Source organism: Debaryomyces hansenii (genome assembly GCF_000006445.2).
Source record: "Debaryomyces hansenii CBS767 chromosome F complete sequence".
Taxonomy (NCBI): domain Eukaryota; kingdom Fungi; phylum Ascomycota; class Pichiomycetes; order Serinales; family Debaryomycetaceae; genus Debaryomyces; species Debaryomyces hansenii.
Genome location: NC_006048.2, coordinates 1,825,110 through 1,845,528, shown reverse-complemented (window position 1 = coordinate 1,845,528; position 20,419 = coordinate 1,825,110). Strand labels below are relative to the sequence as shown.

The 20,419-nt window shown below is 36.7% G+C and overlaps 12 protein-coding genes across 12 annotated transcripts; 5 read left to right on the top strand and 7 right to left on the bottom strand. All coding sequences in view use genetic code 12, as the record gives it.

Moving 5' to 3' along the window:
• Positions 1-94: 94 nt before the first annotated feature.
• Positions 95-2,005, bottom strand: DEHA2F22154g (DEHA2F22154p; the record flags this gene model as incomplete). Its single annotated transcript, XM_461306.1, has 1 exon — positions 95-2,005. The coding sequence occupies one exon, from the start codon at positions 2,003-2,005 to the stop codon at positions 95-97; it is 1,911 nt and encodes a 636-aa protein (XP_461306.2).
• A 483-nt stretch (positions 2,006-2,488) lies between these two features.
• DEHA2F22132g (DEHA2F22132p) lies at positions 2,489-3,376 on the top strand (the record flags this gene model as incomplete). The annotated part of the gene is made up of 1 exon (XM_461305.1): positions 2,489-3,376. One exon carries the CDS (start codon positions 2,489-2,491, stop codon positions 3,374-3,376), a length of 888 nt encoding a protein of 295 aa, XP_461305.2.
• Positions 3,377-3,522: 146 nt separating this feature from the next.
• DEHA2F22110g (DEHA2F22110p) lies at positions 3,523-7,341 on the bottom strand (the record flags this gene model as incomplete). Its single annotated transcript, XM_461304.2, has 2 exons — positions 3,523-7,230; positions 7,315-7,341. The coding sequence occupies 2 exons, from the start codon at positions 7,339-7,341 to the stop codon at positions 3,523-3,525; spliced, it is 3,735 nt and encodes a 1,244-aa protein (XP_461304.2).
• A 356-nt stretch (positions 7,342-7,697) lies between these two features.
• DEHA2F22088g (DEHA2F22088p) lies at positions 7,698-8,771 on the top strand (the record flags this gene model as incomplete). Its single annotated transcript, XM_461303.2, has 1 exon — positions 7,698-8,771. One exon carries the CDS (start codon positions 7,698-7,700, stop codon positions 8,769-8,771), a length of 1,074 nt encoding a protein of 357 aa, XP_461303.2.
• A 125-nt stretch (positions 8,772-8,896) lies between these two features.
• Positions 8,897-9,175, bottom strand: DEHA2F22066g (DEHA2F22066p; the record flags this gene model as incomplete). The annotated part of the gene is made up of 1 exon (XM_461302.1): positions 8,897-9,175. The coding sequence occupies one exon, from the start codon at positions 9,173-9,175 to the stop codon at positions 8,897-8,899; it is 279 nt and encodes a 92-aa protein (XP_461302.2).
• Positions 9,176-9,608: 433 nt separating this feature from the next.
• Positions 9,609-10,790, bottom strand: DEHA2F22044g (DEHA2F22044p; the record flags this gene model as incomplete). The annotated part of the gene is made up of 1 exon (XM_461301.1): positions 9,609-10,790. The coding sequence occupies one exon, from the start codon at positions 10,788-10,790 to the stop codon at positions 9,609-9,611; it is 1,182 nt and encodes a 393-aa protein (XP_461301.1).
• Positions 10,791-11,219: 429 nt separating this feature from the next.
• DEHA2F22022g (DEHA2F22022p) lies at positions 11,220-12,542 on the top strand (the record flags this gene model as incomplete). The annotated part of the gene is made up of 1 exon (XM_002770830.1): positions 11,220-12,542. The coding sequence occupies one exon, from the start codon at positions 11,220-11,222 to the stop codon at positions 12,540-12,542; it is 1,323 nt and encodes a 440-aa protein (XP_002770876.1).
• Positions 12,543-12,586: 44 nt separating this feature from the next.
• On the top strand, positions 12,587-13,570 carry DEHA2F22000g (DEHA2F22000p; the record flags this gene model as incomplete). Its single annotated transcript, XM_002770829.1, has 1 exon — positions 12,587-13,570. The coding sequence occupies one exon, from the start codon at positions 12,587-12,589 to the stop codon at positions 13,568-13,570; it is 984 nt and encodes a 327-aa protein (XP_002770875.1).
• Positions 13,571-13,639: 69 nt separating this feature from the next.
• Positions 13,640-16,036, bottom strand: DEHA2F21978g (DEHA2F21978p; the record flags this gene model as incomplete). The annotated part of the gene is made up of 1 exon (XM_461298.1): positions 13,640-16,036. One exon carries the CDS (start codon positions 16,034-16,036, stop codon positions 13,640-13,642), a length of 2,397 nt encoding a protein of 798 aa, XP_461298.1.
• Positions 16,037-16,234: 198 nt separating this feature from the next.
• On the bottom strand, positions 16,235-17,164 carry DEHA2F21956g (DEHA2F21956p; the record flags this gene model as incomplete). The annotated part of the gene is made up of 1 exon (XM_461297.2): positions 16,235-17,164. The coding sequence occupies one exon, from the start codon at positions 17,162-17,164 to the stop codon at positions 16,235-16,237; it is 930 nt and encodes a 309-aa protein (XP_461297.2).
• An 88-nt stretch (positions 17,165-17,252) lies between these two features.
• DEHA2F21934g (DEHA2F21934p) lies at positions 17,253-18,173 on the top strand (the record flags this gene model as incomplete). Its single annotated transcript, XM_461296.1, has 1 exon — positions 17,253-18,173. One exon carries the CDS (start codon positions 17,253-17,255, stop codon positions 18,171-18,173), a length of 921 nt encoding a protein of 306 aa, XP_461296.2.
• A 50-nt stretch (positions 18,174-18,223) lies between these two features.
• DEHA2F21912g (DEHA2F21912p) lies at positions 18,224-19,693 on the bottom strand (the record flags this gene model as incomplete). The annotated part of the gene is made up of 1 exon (XM_461295.1): positions 18,224-19,693. The coding sequence occupies one exon, from the start codon at positions 19,691-19,693 to the stop codon at positions 18,224-18,226; it is 1,470 nt and encodes a 489-aa protein (XP_461295.2).
• Between the last annotated feature and the right edge of the window lie 726 nt (positions 19,694-20,419).

Sequence of the window (20,419 nt, the reverse complement as noted above, 5' to 3'; positions counted from 1 at the left end):
AGCTATATCTACTTCTTATGCATCAAAGTCCCAATTAATTTTTTTTTCATTCTGAGATGCGAAGAGATCAAACTCACGTGATAAAATATGATAATCAAGCTCCTAACAGTAAATCATCTAGTAAGGCATCAATCATGTCAATTTCCCTTTCATATTTGGACAAAGCGTTTTTATAGATTTGGATATCTTCGGCAGCAACATAAGTAGGGTCACTTTCCCTAAAATGCTCTGCTATCGGTTCGAAATCAGTAAATTCATCATTGACAGAATATTTCTTGGCTATATAATAACGAATATCGTCGATTAGTTCGATAGTATCTGTATCTTGTCTTTCTTGAATTCTGGAGGCACTTTCTTCAATGAGAGAACAAAACTGCGATCTCTCAACTTCATCATCGCTAATTCTTTCAAGATTATGAGCAATTAATTTCGATACATGCTGTTCCAACTTATCACATCTAGTTTGCCATGATACTCTGATTAAATCATACGCACTGTAGCCAACTCTTTCAAACAAGGATTGGAATTCAGAAAATGTAAGCTTCGAAAAATTGGATGTAATATTCACAGCACACATTGTCTTGAGCCTATCTAAGAATAGTTCATCAGCTGCAAATAGCAACTCGATAGTGAATATCAATGGAATCGGAGGAACATCGTCATGATACAAAAACGACAATATGATCTTGGCTACTTCAAAATTAGATGTGTATGTGGATATTTGAATGACAGGAATGTGAACTGGTAGTATAAGCGGTCTATCGATAATTACTTTGTTCAAAGTCTTCTCATAGTCTTTGAGGATTGGTAAGTCTTCCTGTGAAGACAAGAATATATCTGATTTGAACATAGTTTCAAAATATTCAGATCTGGCCATGATTGCCTTATGCACTGGTAAATAAACTATCGATTCGGAATCGGCATCTATAACAGATACGATTGTATCTGGTATCGATGATGAGTTTAAAAGTTCGGCTTTCTGATTTTCATCGATATGAAGTTCTGGATTAATTTCCTCGAAGTCTATTTCTTTACCTAATTCGAGCTTTGAAACAACCCTGTTTCCTATAATACTGGACACCAAAAATGAGTCCATATCCTTTCTTGCTTTTTCAACGTACATAAAAGACGCACTATGTTTCGCCTTTGCTTTTTCTTTATCATTATTAGTTTCCTTTATCATTTCAATATTCGTTAGTAAATCTCCCAATTTCAATTTGGCCGCAAACTTTACTAATTGATCTTGAGTCTTCAGTTGGTCAATAGGAAGTCCATCAGTTCTCAAATACATATAATCCACAATCATTTTGAAAACAGCAGGATTTGTAGAAGACGGCATATCAATTATTGTTTTCAGATTCCATGCACCACCTTTCTTCAATTTATCGAAGAAATATGGACTCCTTGCCGCCAAGATGAATCTATTTAATCGGAAAATTTGTAAGTCTCTAGTCAAAGTGCCATTAATATGAGGAAATCGGAACAATATATCGCTTGTGGGCATTTGATTCAATGGATTCAATATAGAAGAAATGTGACCGGCAAAGGGCTGTGACATATCAACAGTTTTGGATATATCAAAACTTATCAACAAGTCACGTATCGTATCATTCAATGCACCGTAAATACACCTAGCTCCTTGAAAAGTATCTCTGTCACAAACAGCGCCTCTTGATAGTAATAATTCAACGATCTTTGTATGCCCGCATAACGACGCCAAAATCAATGGCGAATAATCCCATTCATCCACCTGATTAATGTTGAGTTCTGGCGTTGAAAGTAAAGAGTCCACTGTATCAATATCTCCTGCGCGGCAGCTCATACATAAATTATTAAACACTTTAATAAGATCTTGGCCGGAACCATCAGCTGTTTGGGGAGGTGTATCTATTTGATGGATTGCAGAAGGCATGTGGTCATAATTCATAGGAAATGTCACATAAGTGAGCTCCTCTATTGACTCGTCTAATTCATCATTAATTGATGTTGGTTGCCCCACTGTCATAATTATGAGTTTAGGATTAATTATAGTATTTTGCTCAAGAATTTATTTCGATTCAAATGATCTTCGCAATCTACTCTAAATCGAAAATTAACGATAATACCGTATCTACTATATACTTACCTTCCAGCACAGTACATAATATAAGTGTTTTCTCCAATAACTGCGGACATATTTAGTTGTTGGATAGATAATTGTGGTTTTTTTTTGTTTCTAGTATTGACTGAATCTAACCTATGTTAGAAAATGTTCAATGCGTTGACGATGAATATAGAATGTATCGATGGCTTGTTATTATCTAGGCGATAATCTCAAATTGATGATTAATCTAACAGTGTTGTATAAATTCAAGAAGACCTTGAAGTTTGATGATTTCGTGATAACATTTTCAGATAAATTAAATGGGTGCAAATTTAACCACAAACCCATGAACTTAAATTGTTCAAGGGTGCTTACAGTACATATATGTAATAAATAATCACTGCAATGATGAATTCTAAATATAAAGCTAAGACACACTTAGTATCTTATGAGGAAGCCGCTTATAAAAGGTTTTTAAATAGATTAAACAAATGGCCATCAATGCCCATCTTACAAATCCATAATAAACAAGGTATAGTTTCAGGAGCAAAGAATGATATAAAGAGATCCAAAATATATTCTTCAAGTTCGATGAGCCTTCCTTCTGCCACATATAGCCTGTTTGGAAGTGAAACTAAGTCTAACATAGAGAACTGTGATTCCGATGAATTAGAGCATCAATTTAACTCAAGTGACGATGAGTTAGTCTCCGAAAAACAAATCGTTGACTCTCAGAGAGTTAACTTAGAAAATATACAAAGTTCTTCTCTATCATTACAAACATTGGAGCTAACTATAGATACATGTAAAATATTTGAAAGTAAGGAGCCGGCTTATGAGCAATTATTTGATGTCTCGTTACTGTCGTTCGCTGAATCGGATGTCAGCAGCTTAGTGAATGTGCTAAACACATTGAAGTTTAATAATGAGTCAGATATGAACCAGATGAATTCTCAAGAAGAAAGAAGAAAACTTAAATACCGAAGTGAACATACCACTTACCATTTAAAAAATAATGACAATTTATTCTACGTAAGGAAAGACGGAGCTAAGAGAAACTTAAAAGATTCCAATCTGAAAGATGTTTTTATTAGACAACAGGAGAATCTGTCAGAAGATGTTGAAAGCATTTCTTCTTTAAACGACAGTTTCTCGAAAGAATATTTAATGCATTTTAAAGATCGACTAAAAGAAATAAGGAAAGAAAACATGACAATTCCAGTGATAAATAAGCCTATCCATAACGGAAATAGGTTTAGTAGGGTATTCAACTATTGTTTTCTGATGAGATAATGCCTTCTCTGACTATAAAAAGGTTACACGCCTGTATCACGAAAGTAATGAAACAACTGATAATAAATAAACATTAATTATTAAACTATATAAATTTACATTATATTTGACAAAATAAATAAAAACAATCTTAACACATCAAACGATCAATTATTGTAAGAATTAACAAAATACTTGAAAAGCTTTTGCTTAAACTTATTACCTTTCTTTGAAGGCTTGGTCTCATTAATGTCGTGATCATCGTGGACAACCACTGGTGAACCACTTTCTTCTCTCTGCATATGTTCAAAGGAGGATTTTGGTAAATATGTTGATTGTAATTGGTCGCGATTAGCAGCTTCTGTAGCATCTGCAGCATTACCGGTACCTTTATTAGTAGCTTCATTAGTGGTAAACCCATCATGAATTGGCTCTGTCGACTGCAAATTCTGAGGCAGATTATTGGCAGCTTCACTATTGCTCAAATTGCTAGTCTTATTAAAATTATTATGCTCCAACGCACCATTAACACTTGCTGGAGAAAAATCGACAGGTTCCTTATTATTTGAAAATGTCTCCCCAGCTTGAGATGGAGAATCAATCTTCCCCATAAAACTTTTTTCATACTCTGGGGCCCGACCAAGTTCTTCAGAGTCATTATACTTACTACTTGAAGTCTGGTTGTTAGTACCAGCAACCGCAGGATTCACATTATTTTGATCCTCAAAATTGGAAATAATCGGTTCCTGAGAGTATTGATTTTGGGCTACGCTCGATGTGATTGGATCGTCAGATAACGTATTAATATTATCATACCCCTTGACGTCATCTTCATTAACTAAGACTGCCTCATCAATTAAATCATCGTTACTCGATATTTGACGTACAAAATCTGGCTTAGGTATCTCTTCATTATTAAAGGATTCCTGCAAAGTTTGGCTGGAATTACCTTTCTTCTCTTGGATGTCTTGATCACGAACTTCCCGACCAGGCTCTGGATAGCCATGAACATCCTCGGATCCAAATAACTCATCTGCGTCATTGTCGTTATTTGACTCAAGCTCTGTTCCAAGATCTTTGTACTTATTGGATTGACTTTCAATACTTGTTGTTTCAGATTTAATTTCGTTGAGAACTGGTACAGTGATCGGATCTAATACCTTACCCTTACGTTTTTCTTCAGCATCATTTGAGTACACTGATGTCCGATCATTTATAAGATTAGCAGAAGGATCAAGTGTAGTTTTCTGGATCAAATCAGGTTCATCGTGGTTGAATGAAGGGTCGACCTCCGATTCATTTTGAACAATTGCTCTGAGTATAGATGAATCAACATCCGGCACTGGGCCGGCCATATCTTGAAAACGTTGTTGCCCAGCATTCGAATCTTCAACGTTTCGAACTTGCGGTTCAGAATTTAAATTTAAACCAGTTTCATCACGACGGCTAGGCAAATCTTCCAAGTTTTTAGTATCAGATGTAGCACTATCAGTACGAGGAAATCTCATGGAATATGACCCAGAACCTTCATTACTAAATACTGGTCTCGGTGGAGCATTATTAAAAGAGTTGTCCCGATTCGATATATATCCCACCGAAGTATCATATTCAGGTTTGTTATTGTTCAATCCTTGATTCACATGGCTTTGATTAGGGTCTAAATTACGTCTATAATTTGGGTCTCGAATAGGGATCGAAGTACTGTTATTTGTTATAGGTTGCGTTTCTATATTCGATCCATTGCCGCGCTCCGTTTCAGGATTGAGAACTGTAAAGCCCGCTGCTCCTTCATTTTTAACCTTACCTCCAGCTCTTGAAGTATCTTCTTGACCAAAATCTTTATGGTTTAGTTTTTGATATTCGGCTTCAGAGCCAACTGACTTGGCACTCTCATGAATAGGATTATTATTGGATGCCGTTGGCTGTGAGTTATTATCTGTACCATGCTTATTCAATTCTCCATCGCTAGTCAAAATTGAATCATCATTGGAAGTGCTCTTCCTTCTACCAAACAAGGATGCAAACCTTCCGTGCTTTTGAGCTTTCTGAGACTTCTTCTGTTCTTTCGACGAAGTCTTCAAATTTTCAGCTTCTTCTTTCTCTTTTTCTTTCATTTTCTGCTTCTGTTCTTTCATTTCAGACTTTTGCTGCTTTTTTTCTTCCTTCGCTCTTTCTTTTCTACTTGTTTGCTTAGGTTCTACATTATCTCTCAATGAAAGACCCACAAAATCTTTATGATGATTTTGATAAACATAGTCATCATTTACACCTTGCTCATTTAATTCCTGTGTCCTGTTTTCCTTCTTTGGCTCTTGAATAGGAGATGTGTGAGAATTCAAGGACATTGCCCTCTTTCCTTCCAACTTTGGCGATTGCTGGTATTCTTTATTACCATATACTCTCTCCATCGCAACTTGCATTGCAATACTGTAAAAGTCTTTATCTGAAGACTTGGCATGTTCAGGTTCCTTGGGTTTATTATCATTATAAAATATTGGAATGGTTTCGTGTTTCTCCAGAAATTTTATAGAATTTGACGCCTCCGATTTGTCGGATAATACATCGTCGTGTCTTGATATTGGCGACGACATAAGAGAGTGCGTTCTCTTATTACCGGTATTTGTGCTGATTCTATTCGGTTGTTGAGGTGCTTGCATATTTGGGGATTGAGGAACTCTGAATTTAGGTGGCTCGTTGAACTGAGGACTACTTAAACTTTTGTATGGATGTTGAGTATCGTTTTGTTTAGTATCCAATTGATTACTTTGCAACTCATCTACCGCATCTGCAAAGCCTTCCGCATCATCAGGTCCTTTATCATTTATATTATTCTTCTTTTTCAAAATTGACTTCAAAGGTTTCGATGATTCGCTGGTAATTGATTTGAGGCCAGTGCTATATATCGATTCATTACCACCGCCACCATACGAATGTAATTCTGGTGATCCAAAATCATCTCCGTGGCATGTTGAGCCATGGTTCAAACGCAAACCCTGTCCGTGAAAGTTCTCATCATGAATCAGGTCATACATGGCATTATCCACATGCGGATGACCGTGACCCTTTTGGGTTAAAGTATCATGGTCAAGTTCGTAATTATAATCAAAGTCTTGCAAATCTTCGTCGATTTTCGAGAGATTGTAACTTCCACCGGCATTATTTGATAGCATCGAATTATGTTTGCCTGAATTACCCTTCGACGCCATTGATTGTGAATTCAACGAATTGGCTCTCGAATTGTTTCTTGAAATGTTCTTTGTGGTAGTGTTAGTAACTGTGGATCCATCTGCAAACGTCTTTATGGTCTCCACTGTTACCGACAGCACTCTACCTTGAGAATCTACAACTTTGGTCGTTTTGGTGGTGACAGTAACATCACCTTCCTCTTCTCCCTCGTCTTGTTCATAAAGTACTGGTGGACTTCTTGATCTCACAAACGAATTCTGAGATGTTAACGAATTCGCCCTAGCACCGGGCTTATGGTAGGATCCGACACTAGATTTGCTGTTCAACGAGTTAAATCTCCTGGCCCCTCCTTGATTGGTGCTTCCGAGTGGCTGACCAACTGTGTACGATGGCTTGGGATGGTACGTATAGCTTCTCATCGAATTCGACCTATTTGACGCTGCTGTCAACGAATTGGCCCTTCTTACCGGCTGTTTCACCCCTGCTCCCTGGCGTGGCGTCAGCAGGTTCTGCTGTTGGTTATGTCTCTGGAGCGCTATCATCGCCGCCTGTCCTGCTCCCTGAGTCATCGATTGACTTCTGGATATTCCTGTACTAGCTACTCCAGCAACATTGTTACTTTCTTGGTTCAGATACCTGTTCAATTCGTCGGTATATTTACTAAATCCTTGATAAGAGTCTGGTCTCCGCTAATTGGCTTCGTTAGTAATGTTTCATCGCATTGCACTATTCCTAGTCTCTTTCGATGCCATAGGGCGTCTCCTGATACTTACTCTGCCTTTAGAGAAAAAATTAACCATTATAAGTCACTTTTTCTTACGTATTTTTGATAAAGACTTAATTTAATTTCAAGTTCTGCTGAAATATGTATTCTTTATACTTCCCCCAAGACTAATTGTTTTCTGTTCTACTATTGTTTACTATTGATAATTCCTTATATGTCATGTTTTTGTTAAATTGCGAAATACATTGTCTAAATTTTCTGTTCTGATAATTAAGTAAGCTTGCGACAAGTTCGGCTAAAATCAGTATTCTAACCGTTAGTAAGGCCTTTAGTAAAGCTTAGAAATAGTATTATTCAGACTAATTACTATGATCATTCTATTTAAGGCAGACGAAAACTACGATTATATGAAAAACTACGACTTTACGCTTTATGAAGTTTGAAATTCTATTAGGGTTAATCATTTCAACCATATATATGCTAATTATTAGAAGAATGTCTACTAAGAATATCAGTTCGATCAGTAACGGGATCAATGTTGCTAGCGGAGCGGCGCATGCTGCAACGCAAAAAAACCCACATCCATTTCCAACATATTTTGTCAGCCATGGAGGACCTACGTTTATGTACGAGGATGATGCTTTTGGGAACAAGGGTGCATGGAACCTTCTTAAGAAGCTTGGGACGCAGATCAAGAAGGAATGGAAACCGGATTATATAATTGTTGTTTCAGCACATTGGCAGTCGAGTGGTCGTAAGTTGGTAGAGGTTAGTGTTCCGAAGTCAGGGAAGGAAAATCCACTTATATACGATTTCTATGGGTTCCCAGACCATATGTACAAGGAAGAATTTCATACGAACAACAATTTAGCAGTTGCACAAGAAATCAAGCAAGAGCTTGAGAAAGGAGGTTTCCATAGTGAGCTCACCGAACGTGGAATTGACCACGGGGTGTGGGTGCCGTTGAAGGTTGCATTCCTGGACTATAATACGTTGTCGAAGGAACAGCCAGTAGTGAAGGGCTTGGACTTACCGGAAACTTCTTTAATTCAAGTTTCTTTAACTGGTGACGAAAAGGATTTTGATTCGCATCACAAGTTAGGTCAGGTATTGTCGAAGTTCAGAGAGAATTTGATATGGGATGAGAGTCAGCAAAGGTATCTTAAAGGAATGGTTATCTGCTCGGGAATGTCTGTCCACAACTTGAGAGATCTCTCTTCGTTTAGAGTACCAGGAAAGGTTATGCCATATACTAAGCTGTTCAATCAATTATTAACTAAATCGATTACCAATACAGACAATGTCTTGGAAAATTTGAAAGGCTTGCAAACCAACTACCCTAAATTATTATTCCTGGCCCATCCTACATTAGAGCATTTTGTACCGATTGTGGTTGCTAGTGGTATTGTTGACGGAAAGGAAGAACCAATCAAGGAATTATATAATGACAATGTTGCTAGTTTAGGTTGGGGTATTTATCAATTTGGTAACAACTATTCTGCTTAAAACCTATATTTACTACATTCGTAATTTTTTAACTTAAAATATATATTTTTTTGTAATATTAAGTAAGTGTAACTTATGCAGTGTATATATATTGATTGGGCAAATCAGAGTTCGCCATGGTGAAATTAATTCTTCAATAAATCTTTGAAGATACCTTCGATTCCCTTTTCGTCTAATCCTTCGACGTTATTTTTTATTTCCATACCTTTTTCGAATCTAGCAGTTATACTTGGTGGAATACCGTAAGATTCTCTAATTAAAATTGGCAACTTGTAGTTCAGTTGAGTCTTTAATGATGGATAATTGGCGGTTAAAAATTTTCTTAATGGTATGGAAGCTTCACCAGTTTGGGATAAGTGAAATCTTAATTCCCTCAAAGTATTTGGTAAGATAAACTTAGACATTGTGTATAGTGTTAGTCTTTAGTATGTAATTACGATTGATTATCTATTCAATGCTTTATTACTACTGTTAATTATTTAATTTTAACTGGTTAAACCGTGGTCGTGTACTTTGGGCTAATGACACAAAAAGGCAACTATCATATATGGGAAGTAGTATTACAAATATCTACTAAGCTGTTCCTTCCCATTTTCAGGATGTCTGTAGCAAACCGTACAGTAACATATAGCCAGGAGTTCAACTTACTTGACAATTATAATTAAAAAATTGTAAACTTTTCAAGCTGTGCGAGAAATGAAAAAATTAAGGATTTTTGCAGCTTTTCAAGAAGTGTGCAATAAGTCTAAATTGGTATGAATAGTATAAACTACAAATGTTTTAAATATTAGTTGTTCATTAGATTTACGTTGCATATTCTATCAATATATCTTCCATTTAATTATGTTTAAAGAGGACTGGATTCGCTTCATCTAAGCCCAAGGAATCATAATTTGGCAAGATGTGATTTACATCTTCCACCAATTCAGGTAAGCCTGATTTCAAGGATTTTATAAGTGCATCAATACAAAGCAAAGCAGACATACCATCCTCGGCCGTACAGAATGGCTCCTGCTTGTTATTAATAACATCAATGAAGTGATCTAACTGAAAATCGAATGGTAACGTGGAATGTAACGCTTGTTCACGGTTTGAAACCAAGGCTTCTTTGACTACTGGACTTAACCAGCTCTTATCTTCTGGTATTTTTATGTTTTTCTGATGATATAAATTAAGATCTGGTACAGAGAGTGTGCCTTCTGACCCGAAAATACGGTAGAATCCTTCTAATCCTTCATGGAATGGAATGGTTGGATTTTCACCGGTGCCAGCCTCAAAATTGAAGGGGGAAGTAACACTGTCAGAACAAATAAATGTACCACAGACACCATTTTTAAATCTCAAAGTTAACGCAGCTCCTTCGTCTGCATTTGGGTATTGAATTCTTTCCTTCGTTAAAGGTTCTGCATAAACTCTTGCTACAGGTCCAAACAAGTACTGTAATAAATCAATATCATGTACCATGTTAATTAATAATGCACCACCACCAGTCGTGATGTCTGTCCGCCATGGCGAAACATCGAAGTATTTATCAGCTTTACGGGTAGTCCATACCCCCTGAACGGCGACAATATTGCCAACCTTACTCAAATTCTTCTTAGTTTCTATGATAAAAGGATTAAATCTTCTATGATGACCAACTAATAACTTAACATTCTTCATCTTCGTATATTCCTCCAATGCCTTTGATTCTTCTGCGCTTGAAGATAATGGCTTCTCTACCAACAAGTGGATTCCGTGAGATGCTAATTCTGCTGCAACACTAATGTGTAGCGAATTAGGAGTACATACTATTGCTCCATCAGGATATGGTGTGTTTGTTTCGTTACAGTTCTGAATCATCTCACTAATGGACTTAAAGGAACGAACTTTGAATTTTTCAGCTGCAGCATCTCCAGCTGGAGTTGGATCAACGAATCCGAAGAGCTTGGTTTGCGGATTCTGGTAAACATGTTGGGCATGACGTGGTCCAATAAGCCCTGCGCCAATAACAACTATTTGTAATGAACTGGCTACCATGACGAATCCTCAAGTCTTATCGCTATTATATTTATGGCTAGTTCTCTGGAAAAATATATACTTTTTTGGATGAATTCACTGATACTTGAAGTATTATATACATGTATCTCCTTAAATGTGAATGAATTTTATTAAGCAGCTAGCTTTTTTTAAGGTCTCTAAAATATTCATCCGAATATAGTTATATATATATAGGAATTTTTCACTCCCCAGATTTTGCGGAGTTGTCCCGGACAATTTCATAGCCGATGACAGACCGATAGGCTATTTCTAGATTCTTATATGGAGTATATGGAATAACTCAACTGATAGGAACGATTATCGGAGACTAATACTCTGGAACCCCCCATTATCTATTAGAAAGACTAGGTTTATATACGTTGTTTGATATAGGATTAGTTACGAACTTAAGGATGGTTTTGTGTAATTATGAACTATTCAAGTCAAAAACCATCAACATTAGCATGTAGATTGCATAAGAAGCCAATAGATGATCCTTTTTTAATGTCATTTGATATCAATTGGTCGGAGCTTGTTTCAGATGAGTCGTTGAATGAATCAATCAAGGAATTCCTTGATAATCAATTTCAGAGTATATCGCTACCATCGTTTATTGACAATTTGTCGGTGTCAGATTTCAGTCTTGGAAACTCACCTCCAGAAATCACTATTCGACACATAGGAGACCCGTTCGACGATTTTTATGAAGATGAAGGAGACGATGATGAAAAGGAAAGGAAAAACGTTTATATGCAGCAAGGAGTCTCGGAAGATACTAATTCCAGTGACGACGATGAGGATGACGAATACGACGGAGACAGAAGTAATGATTTATCAATAATTACAGAAGATCCGAATATACATACCTTCACCAGTGAGGCTGATAGATCGAGGCTTGCTAGCCCTCCACGACCTCCTCTTACAGATCTTAGGAGATCTCGTGCTTCCCTGGACCCGTTCTCCTTGATTATGGGGAATAATAATCTAAACTACATGCATAATTATAATATGAATTATGTTGGTCTTGGTAATCTCAATGCCACTGGAACACACACAGGTACGGATACACCAACAAATATACTTAACCAAAACCCTTACGCCACCCTTAAAAGTAACCCATCTTCGTACTACAAGAATAAAGATCCGTCAAAGTTCTCAGGTAGCGACACTCACAAGAATGGATTCAGACTCACATCGAAAGAACCCTGCTCCACTAGAGGAGAAAATGATATTCAATTAATTGCCGAAGTCAAGTATAATGGTGATTTGCATTTGGAGCTAACAGTTAATTTATTGGTTAACTACCCGTCTCCTAACTTTATTTCATTGCCAATCAAACTACATGTAACAGATTTAGTGATACATTCAATTATCACCATAGCATATTTGAAGAACTCTGTGTTCTTCTCATTTCTCTGTGACGTTAATGATATAAATTCAGATTACTTCACATCAAGCACTCAGAACTCAACTCCAGAACATATGGGGGCCACCAATACTGGAGGAAATTTTGTAGATTATGTCTCTGGACCAATAAATAGAGAAAGGATTGACATTATCAAAAAGGTGAAAATTGAATCCGAAATAGGTGAAGCAGAACAAAATGCTTTGCGTAACGTTGGTAAAGTGGAAAGATTTTTGGTTGAACAATTGAGAAATATAATAAGAGACGAATTTGCATGGCCCAGCTGGGTCTGTTTTGACTTGAATGAGGATGACGATGACGAAAGTGATGATCAAGAGGAAAATTAATTTAATACTAGTGTATATATATATATTTTAAGTGCGATCTTAGAATGACAACTTTTTTTCACGAATATACTTCTTGTAAGGTTAACAATATGACTGCTAATGTTTCAGAGCTAGTAAGTCAATTCAAATTCTCTAAGTTATTGAAGACTGATCCCCAAACCAAATCAATTGTGTTACTTGGTAAAATCAATTCCGATGATGCTATTATTTCTATTGAGAAGTCACATTTTATCACCGATGAGTCTAATGTTAAAGTTAATGAGTTGGTAGAGGATTTGCAAATAATAAATCATAATGATATATACTACTGGTCACTGGCTTTGATTACACAATCTTTACCTGATTTACCGTCAGGCAAACTCAACATCATATATCCAGCGACTGAAACCCACATCAAGAAGTACGGGCAGCAAAATCTCCATTATGTATTGGAAACGCCAGAAACATATGAAAAGTTCGTCAAGCCTTATATAGAATCAATGAAAGGTGATAGAATCAAATGGGTCTATAATATTTTGTTTGAAGGGAAAGAGTCAGAAACATTCATATACCACGATAAGGACCTACAGGAAGGATTTGTACTTTTGCCAGATATGAAGTGGGATAAAATCAATATGGACTCCTTGTATCTTTGTTGCATAGTCAATAGAACTGATATTTCTTCTGTTAGAGATTTAAACGCTTCACACCTTTCATTTTTGATAAACATTCAGAATAAAATACGAAAGATCGCTAGCAAAACATTCCCAATTAAGTCCGATGAATTAAGAATATTTATCCATTATCAACCATCCTATTATCATTTTCACATACATATTGTAAATGTTAAACACCCAGGTTTAGGTGATGGAATTGCAGTGGGTAAAGCAATTTTGTTGGATGATGTTATCGAAAACATCAGGCTTAAAAATGATTATTACATGCAATGTAATCTTGGTTATTTGATTGGAGAGAATCATGGATTATGGAGTGATAAAGGATTTAGAGAAGCACATTATACGCAGCTTAAAGATAATGGATTGATTTAAGGTTTACTGATGCGATATAAATGCTTGATATATTGAAACTAGTATACAGAGTAGGTAGGTATAAAATAACTAATAGTTAAATTCACTACTGTTCGAATTAATGGCCATCTTTGCCATTCTTAACATTTTTTTCCTTGGATCCTCTTTCTTTATCTTTTTACTATTATTCACATCTTGGAGTCCTGTATTACCTCCTACAGATTTACCTAACTTCTTAGGAGTTTCTCTCAACCCAAAACTCTTAGCCAAATGACCTAAATGTAATAGTTTTACATTAAAGAAACTCCTCTCTGTAGATAAATGAGTAGCATATGCTCTAATATGTGAAGTAAATGCTTGGACCGCCCTGTCGTGAGCGGTACTATCTTCCAATAACCATCTTTCAACATCTAAATGCCATGTAGTAGCATGAATATCCCATTTACCAAATCTCTTCTTAGGGTCAGGTTTGGTTGATGCCTTCTTTTCTTCTTGGTCTTCTTCAGGTTCAGCAAAACCTTCTTTTAAAACGTCTTCATAGCTGATAATTCTAAGGTTATCCTCTTTTGGATGAACTACTCTGATTTTTCCATCAACATAACCTTCTTCATTCCCAGGTAACAAGAATAAAACAGCACTACCTTCATTACCAACTCTCGCAGATCTCCCAATTCTATGCAAATGATCTTCAACACTGAAAGGTGGGTCATACTCAATAACGCTGGAAATGTTTGGTAAATCCAAACCACGAGAAGCGACATCAGTACAGAACAAGATGGAATGTTTAGCTGAATTTTTGCCTTCGTTTTTTTCTTTGATGAACGCTTGTAATGTGGTTGCACGCTGTTGCTGTGATAAAGAACCATGAAGTTTATATACACATGAGTTTGATCCTAATATAGGTGCAGTTAAAATGCTTGGTTTATCTTCTTCATTATCATCCTCATTGTCGTACTTAGAATAATATGGAACTTCAACTGTCTCGAATTTATCAGTCTCTCTATTTTTTCTCTTTTTGAACATGTTACCATTTCTAGTAAACACATCGAAATGGAAGTTAAGAGAATCCGAACACGAAAAAAAGACAATAGTTCTCCTATTGACCCCGTCATCAAGGCTATTAGTTTCCTTGGATAACTTCTTCAACATTGCACTGAGAGCGACAAGTCTCAATTTCGGTGGTACAACTAAGATTTTTTGAATCAATTGATCTGGTGCAGACATTCTCTTTCCTTCTGAATTGTTAGAATCGAAATTGTTTTGTTCTTCTTCATCATCAAAGTTAAGAGTTCCCTCAATTTGTTTATTAGAATCAACAGATATGGTTTCAGGATTATTCAAAATCATATTACCTAATTTCTTTACATTATCTTGAATTGTAGCAGAACATAAAACATTAACTCTTTCGGTTGGTAATCCCTGATATTTGTGTATAGTTTCAGATATCTTCGAGTTTTTAGAAATATTGTCAGTAATTTTGGTAATTGTCTCTTCAAAACCTAGTTCTGTCAATCTGTCACCTTCATCCAAAATCAACCATCTCAATTGGCTTACGTCCAAAGACGTAGTATTTTCCATATGGTCTGCTAATCTCCCTGGAGTTGCAACCAAGATATTCACACCCTTTCTAAGCCTTGCCTTTTCAGATTTTTTCTTTTCTCCACCAATAACAATACCTGGTACAATATGGTGGTGACATCTAACTAATGTTTCTAAGACACCATAAATTTGAGTACACAATTCTCTAGTTGGAACTAAAATAATTGCAAACAATCCGGATTCACGAGTGATTTTGTACTTCTCTTCTGACATTAACTTGTGAAAAATTGGTAGTAAGAATGATAAAGTTTTACCAGAACCTGTCTGTGCCTTAACAAACAAATCTCTCTGAGTTGCTATCAAGCTTGGAATGACTGATCTTTGTACTTTGGTTGGGGCTTTGAAACGCAATGATTCTGTTAAATGGGTGGCCAATTTGTCATTAAGCCCAAGACCGTCAAAAGTTGTTGCATCCTTCAATGGTGCATTGGATGGTAAATACGTAGTGGTTGCCGCAGAAGTATCCGTTGGTGTTAAAGTAGAGCTGGCTTCGTTAGAAGTAAATAATGATGAAACATAAGAGCTGTTCTTTCCACCAAATTCACCCGACGTTTCTTTGAATTTTATTCTCTTCGATGATGGACCTAAATGATCTTGATTCGTTGGAACTCTTCTTTTCTCTTGTGCTGGTTTTTCTTTAGCAGTATCCAATGACTCCTTTGCTCTATCCAATCTAGAATTGTCGATATCGGTACTATTGACTCCGGTTGCCACTATTTTCTCTTTTTTCTGATTTCTACCTCTTCCTTGTAAAGATAATTGAAGCTTACGACGATCCTTCCATCTTCCACCAGTAACTTTATTTCCAGACTTTTTTGCCTTGTTTCCTGTTGGTTCTGAACTGCTAGGAGCAGCAAAGTTCAACAATAACCCGTCATCTTCGTCCATTTTTGTAATAATTCGTTGCAAGTTTATTGATAAGATTTCATACTTAGTATAATTTTTCACGTATAATAAATATAGTGAGCCGCATGATGGCTCTCACGTGAATTTTAAAAGTCTACTTAGACGTATGCATTAAGCCAACCTATTTAAACTAATATACACTATACGGTAATGCCTATAATACCCTACTCTCTTCCATTATTAGTATTGAGTCAAAGCGTCGATATATGCACTCATATCTGTTTCAGTAGCCAACTCAATTCCGTCTGCGCCATGATTGAGATGTTCTTTATACTCTTGAGTCTTCTTATTTTCTGATCCTACCCATTGGAAGGACGACCATTCTTCTTCTGTAAACTTCTTAACGTGTTTTAATGATTCACCCAATGTATGATTAGCAAATCCATCCCCTGAGTTAGCCTGGGAATTTGACTTGGCAGAAGTTTGCAAAATCTGGATATTACTTGGCTTTTGGGTCTCAAAATTATCTGCTCTACGCTGGGCCAGTTTAGATGCTTCCAATTCATCTAGGTAATTGAAAGAAGGCCTTAATTGTGCGGTGCTATCAACCGGTATCAACACAAATTTTCTTTTGTCATCATCATCATCTTTGACTAATTGACCAGCATATAATCCTCCTTTAGTCTTGTTTAATACCCCTTGTAAGCTGTGTTCTGTTACTTCCGTCCCCCATTCTTCGGTTTTTGATTCATCGTAAAACTTCTGAGTATCCAACGGTACTTTAACCTCAAGATAGTTGGATTCCTCTTTCACTGATACTGTTGGGTATTCGTTCGAAAAGTCACGGGCCTTGGGTCTACCCGTGTATTGTAATATGTGTAAAGATTGTCTGGATCTGTCTGGTAACCCATTCATTATAAGCGGGATCGATTCAACGATAGGATCATCATCGCTAGGTTGCTCCTCGTAAGCTTCGTGAAATTGGACTGGTGATTCTGAGTCTGAATCGACATTCATGTGGTCGTCTTCCTCGACGAATAAAGCCTCGTTTGACATAGAAGATGCAGCCATAATAGTTCCTTGAACACAGGGATCTACGGTATCAATGAACCATCCCATCTTAAAATTCTTTAGAGTAAATCGATCACGTGATTGTGCATTTGGTGACATCTCATTGAATATTACTGAAGTCAAGTAATGAAGGCCCTAAGAAACCAGCTAAGACTTCGGTATAGTTTGTAAATAGCATAGAAAACTTATGATGGAAGAAAGCTTCGATATCAAACAAACTTATCTCAAGTTTTTAGAGGAGGATAAAGATATGACTATGCCTATTGCGGCCATTGAGTCATTAGTCACCATGTTGAGAATCAAAGAGCCATCTACATCGTCTGAGTTGATTAACTTAGTAAAATCTAATACAGAAATATTGAAATCATCTATTCCTAATGCCATCTCGCTTTCTGCGGGTTGTGATTTGTTTATGAGATTCGTTTTAAGAAACACAAATTTATATTCCGATTGGGAATCGTGCAAACAGAATCTAGTTGAGAATGGTGAATTGTTTGTCCAAAGGGCCAAGGAATCAAGAGCAAAGCTGGCTGATTTTGGTCTTCCCTTTATTAAGGATGACGATACTATTTTGGTGCATGCCTTCTCTCGTGTTGTGTATCAATTGTTATTGAAAGCAAGATCCGAAAAGTTGCTCCGTTTTAGAGTAATAGTTACAGAATCTCGTCCTACTGGTACAGGGTACCACATGGCTAAACTTTTAAGAGAAGCAGATATTCCAGTAGAATTAATAGTTGACAATGCCGTCGGTTACGTTATACATAAGGTTGATAAAATCTTGGTGGGTGCTGAAGGTGTGGCTGAAAGTGGTGGTATTATTAACCATATTGGATCTTATCAAATTGGTTGTCTCGCTAAAGCCAATAATAAGCCATTTTATGTGGTTACTGAATCGCATAAGTTTGTGAGATTGTTCCCATTGGCACCAAATGATTTGCCTACTGCTATCCAATCAAAACAAGAGAATGATGACGATGACGAAGATTTGTTTAAGACCCAGCTTATTGATTTCACTCCGCATGAATATATTACCGCTTTAATCACTGATTTAGGGGTCTTAACTCCTTCTGCGGTTTCCGAAGAGTTAATTAAAATATGGTATGATTAGATATATATTCTATAAATCATGCACTATTTAATAATACAAATGCCTTAATTCTAGTTACCGTATGCTATATGCCTCAACTTAACTTCAAGATCATTTAAGTCGTAGTAATCTTGATGTTCTTCCCGTTTCACCTCTATGCATGAAATATTCTTTTCGGATTCTAAATATTCACGCTCCACTTCTATCTTCGGATCTTTCATGTAAAATAAATGAGTAATATATTTATTCCACTGAATTTGATTACTTACGTCTTCGATATTGGATGTCATTCTACTTTCGCTTAATGAGTAAGTAGCCAGCTTAACAATCACTCTGACGAAGTCGGCTGCAGTCATGCCAAACGTTTCCCTATCATTGACCCCGTTTAACAATAATATACGCTTTTTCTTTCTGCCCCCTTTCTCTTGTATGATATCATTCGCAATGGCTTTCCCCACACCTTTCAAAATGACTATAGGTACGATGCTTGTCATTAATGAGCCGATGGAGTAAACGATCACATCAGCATTTGCCAAGCTATTAGTTACTCTGCTGTTTGCGGTGGGGCAAATTTCTTCTCCATAAGGAGAAATATAATATATACGTTCAATTGGAGATAACAAAGGTTCGATATGATCAGATTTATTGAAATGTAATTGTGATTTCTTTAATGCCGGGTGTGTATATTGAGGAACATGGCCAGACTCTTCGTCAGAAGAATCGTCCGATATATCGGATACAAGACTGTTTGTATCGTTATAATTCACATGAGCAGGATCGTTGGTTCTAAGGAAAAAGACCGATTCAGAGTTATCGTTTATTCCTTCTTGTGGGGTTCCAGGATGAGACGCATGAATTGGAGGAGGGTGAATATCCACCTTAGTGTCAGATTCCGATGGATGGGAAATTTGGGATTGGCCAGTTATAATTAAACCATTCTCTAGTAAAGCAGTGATGTGGTACGTAAAGTTTGTATTAAGACACGGTAAAACTTGGGTATCGGCATCAATACCAGTCAAACGGGAAAATAGCTCTATAGCTGAGTCTAAAGAACCGATGAATAATCTACCGCCGGTTAAAAAAAGATTCCCCACGTTAGCTAGCTCGTATCTAAATTGCCTCTTATTTGTATGCAACGAAAACAGATGTTTGGATCTCTTCAATAGATCGCCGTGAACATGTATGAAAAATGCCCTAAATATTTCCCTAGTTGAGGGATCTATATTCGCCCACAATGGATGGGTCCCATCAACTATATCATTCCATTGAACCTTGGCCTCTCGTGGATCTGAAGACAACCTAAAGCTAAGTAATTTCCTTAAAGGCTCTTGATTCTCGGGAATAAGCCTTGTCAAACGCGACCTTATATCTCCAATGGCAGGTCCCCCCGTGATACGTATCAACTCTGACGTAGAACCACCGTTGTCCAGGATCGGTAGAATGTATGTGATATTTGCAGAAACTGATTTGAATAACGAAACAAGCTCATTTGTAGCTGTCCCACCGCTTAGAACGGCGATTCTAATATTATCTTGTGACATCACACTGTTCGTTGCCCTCTAAGTCGAATTGGCAATATAGTGTACACCTATGCTTCAAAGAACACTGAAGATCGGAGTATCTGATACTCCAGTCACGCGCAGAAATGGGTGAGGGCCTGTGTGCACGAACAGATCAGAATTGTGGCCCAATGGGTGAAGTATCTTTAATAATTAAAATTTTATCTATAAAGCAATTCAAAATATTGTGGGTTCAGAGTAGTGGGTTTAAGAGAGTTGATTTACTTTCAGGTACTTGGTATCTTCGAAAACATGGTTTAGTAGGTAGGTAGTTTGGCAAGGCTGGGACAGTTGGGACAGGTTGGTTTGCATCCATTTCAAACGATTTGATATATCACCGGTGCATCTTATAGATAAGACGATCGTATGTATTTATAATGTCCATTGTATAAAGGTTCGTAATATGGCTATCCAATAAGATAAATATTTGTAAGTTGGATAAAATGTGGCATAATGGTCGCAATTACTTTTCTTGTGGGGTCATCTCAACCAACATATGTAGTTAACTTGCTGCATGAACCACTTGTCCTATTATATATTCTCTTAATCCTTCCTTCACAGACTATAAACATTACAATAAGCAAAACCTAATCATCCTGAAATATTCAAAATGTCTAAATTAACATAATTACCGCAAACATCATAAATATCATAAATTACAAAACTTGTTTAAATTAATAAATTTTGTAAACCTATAAATCCTCGCCC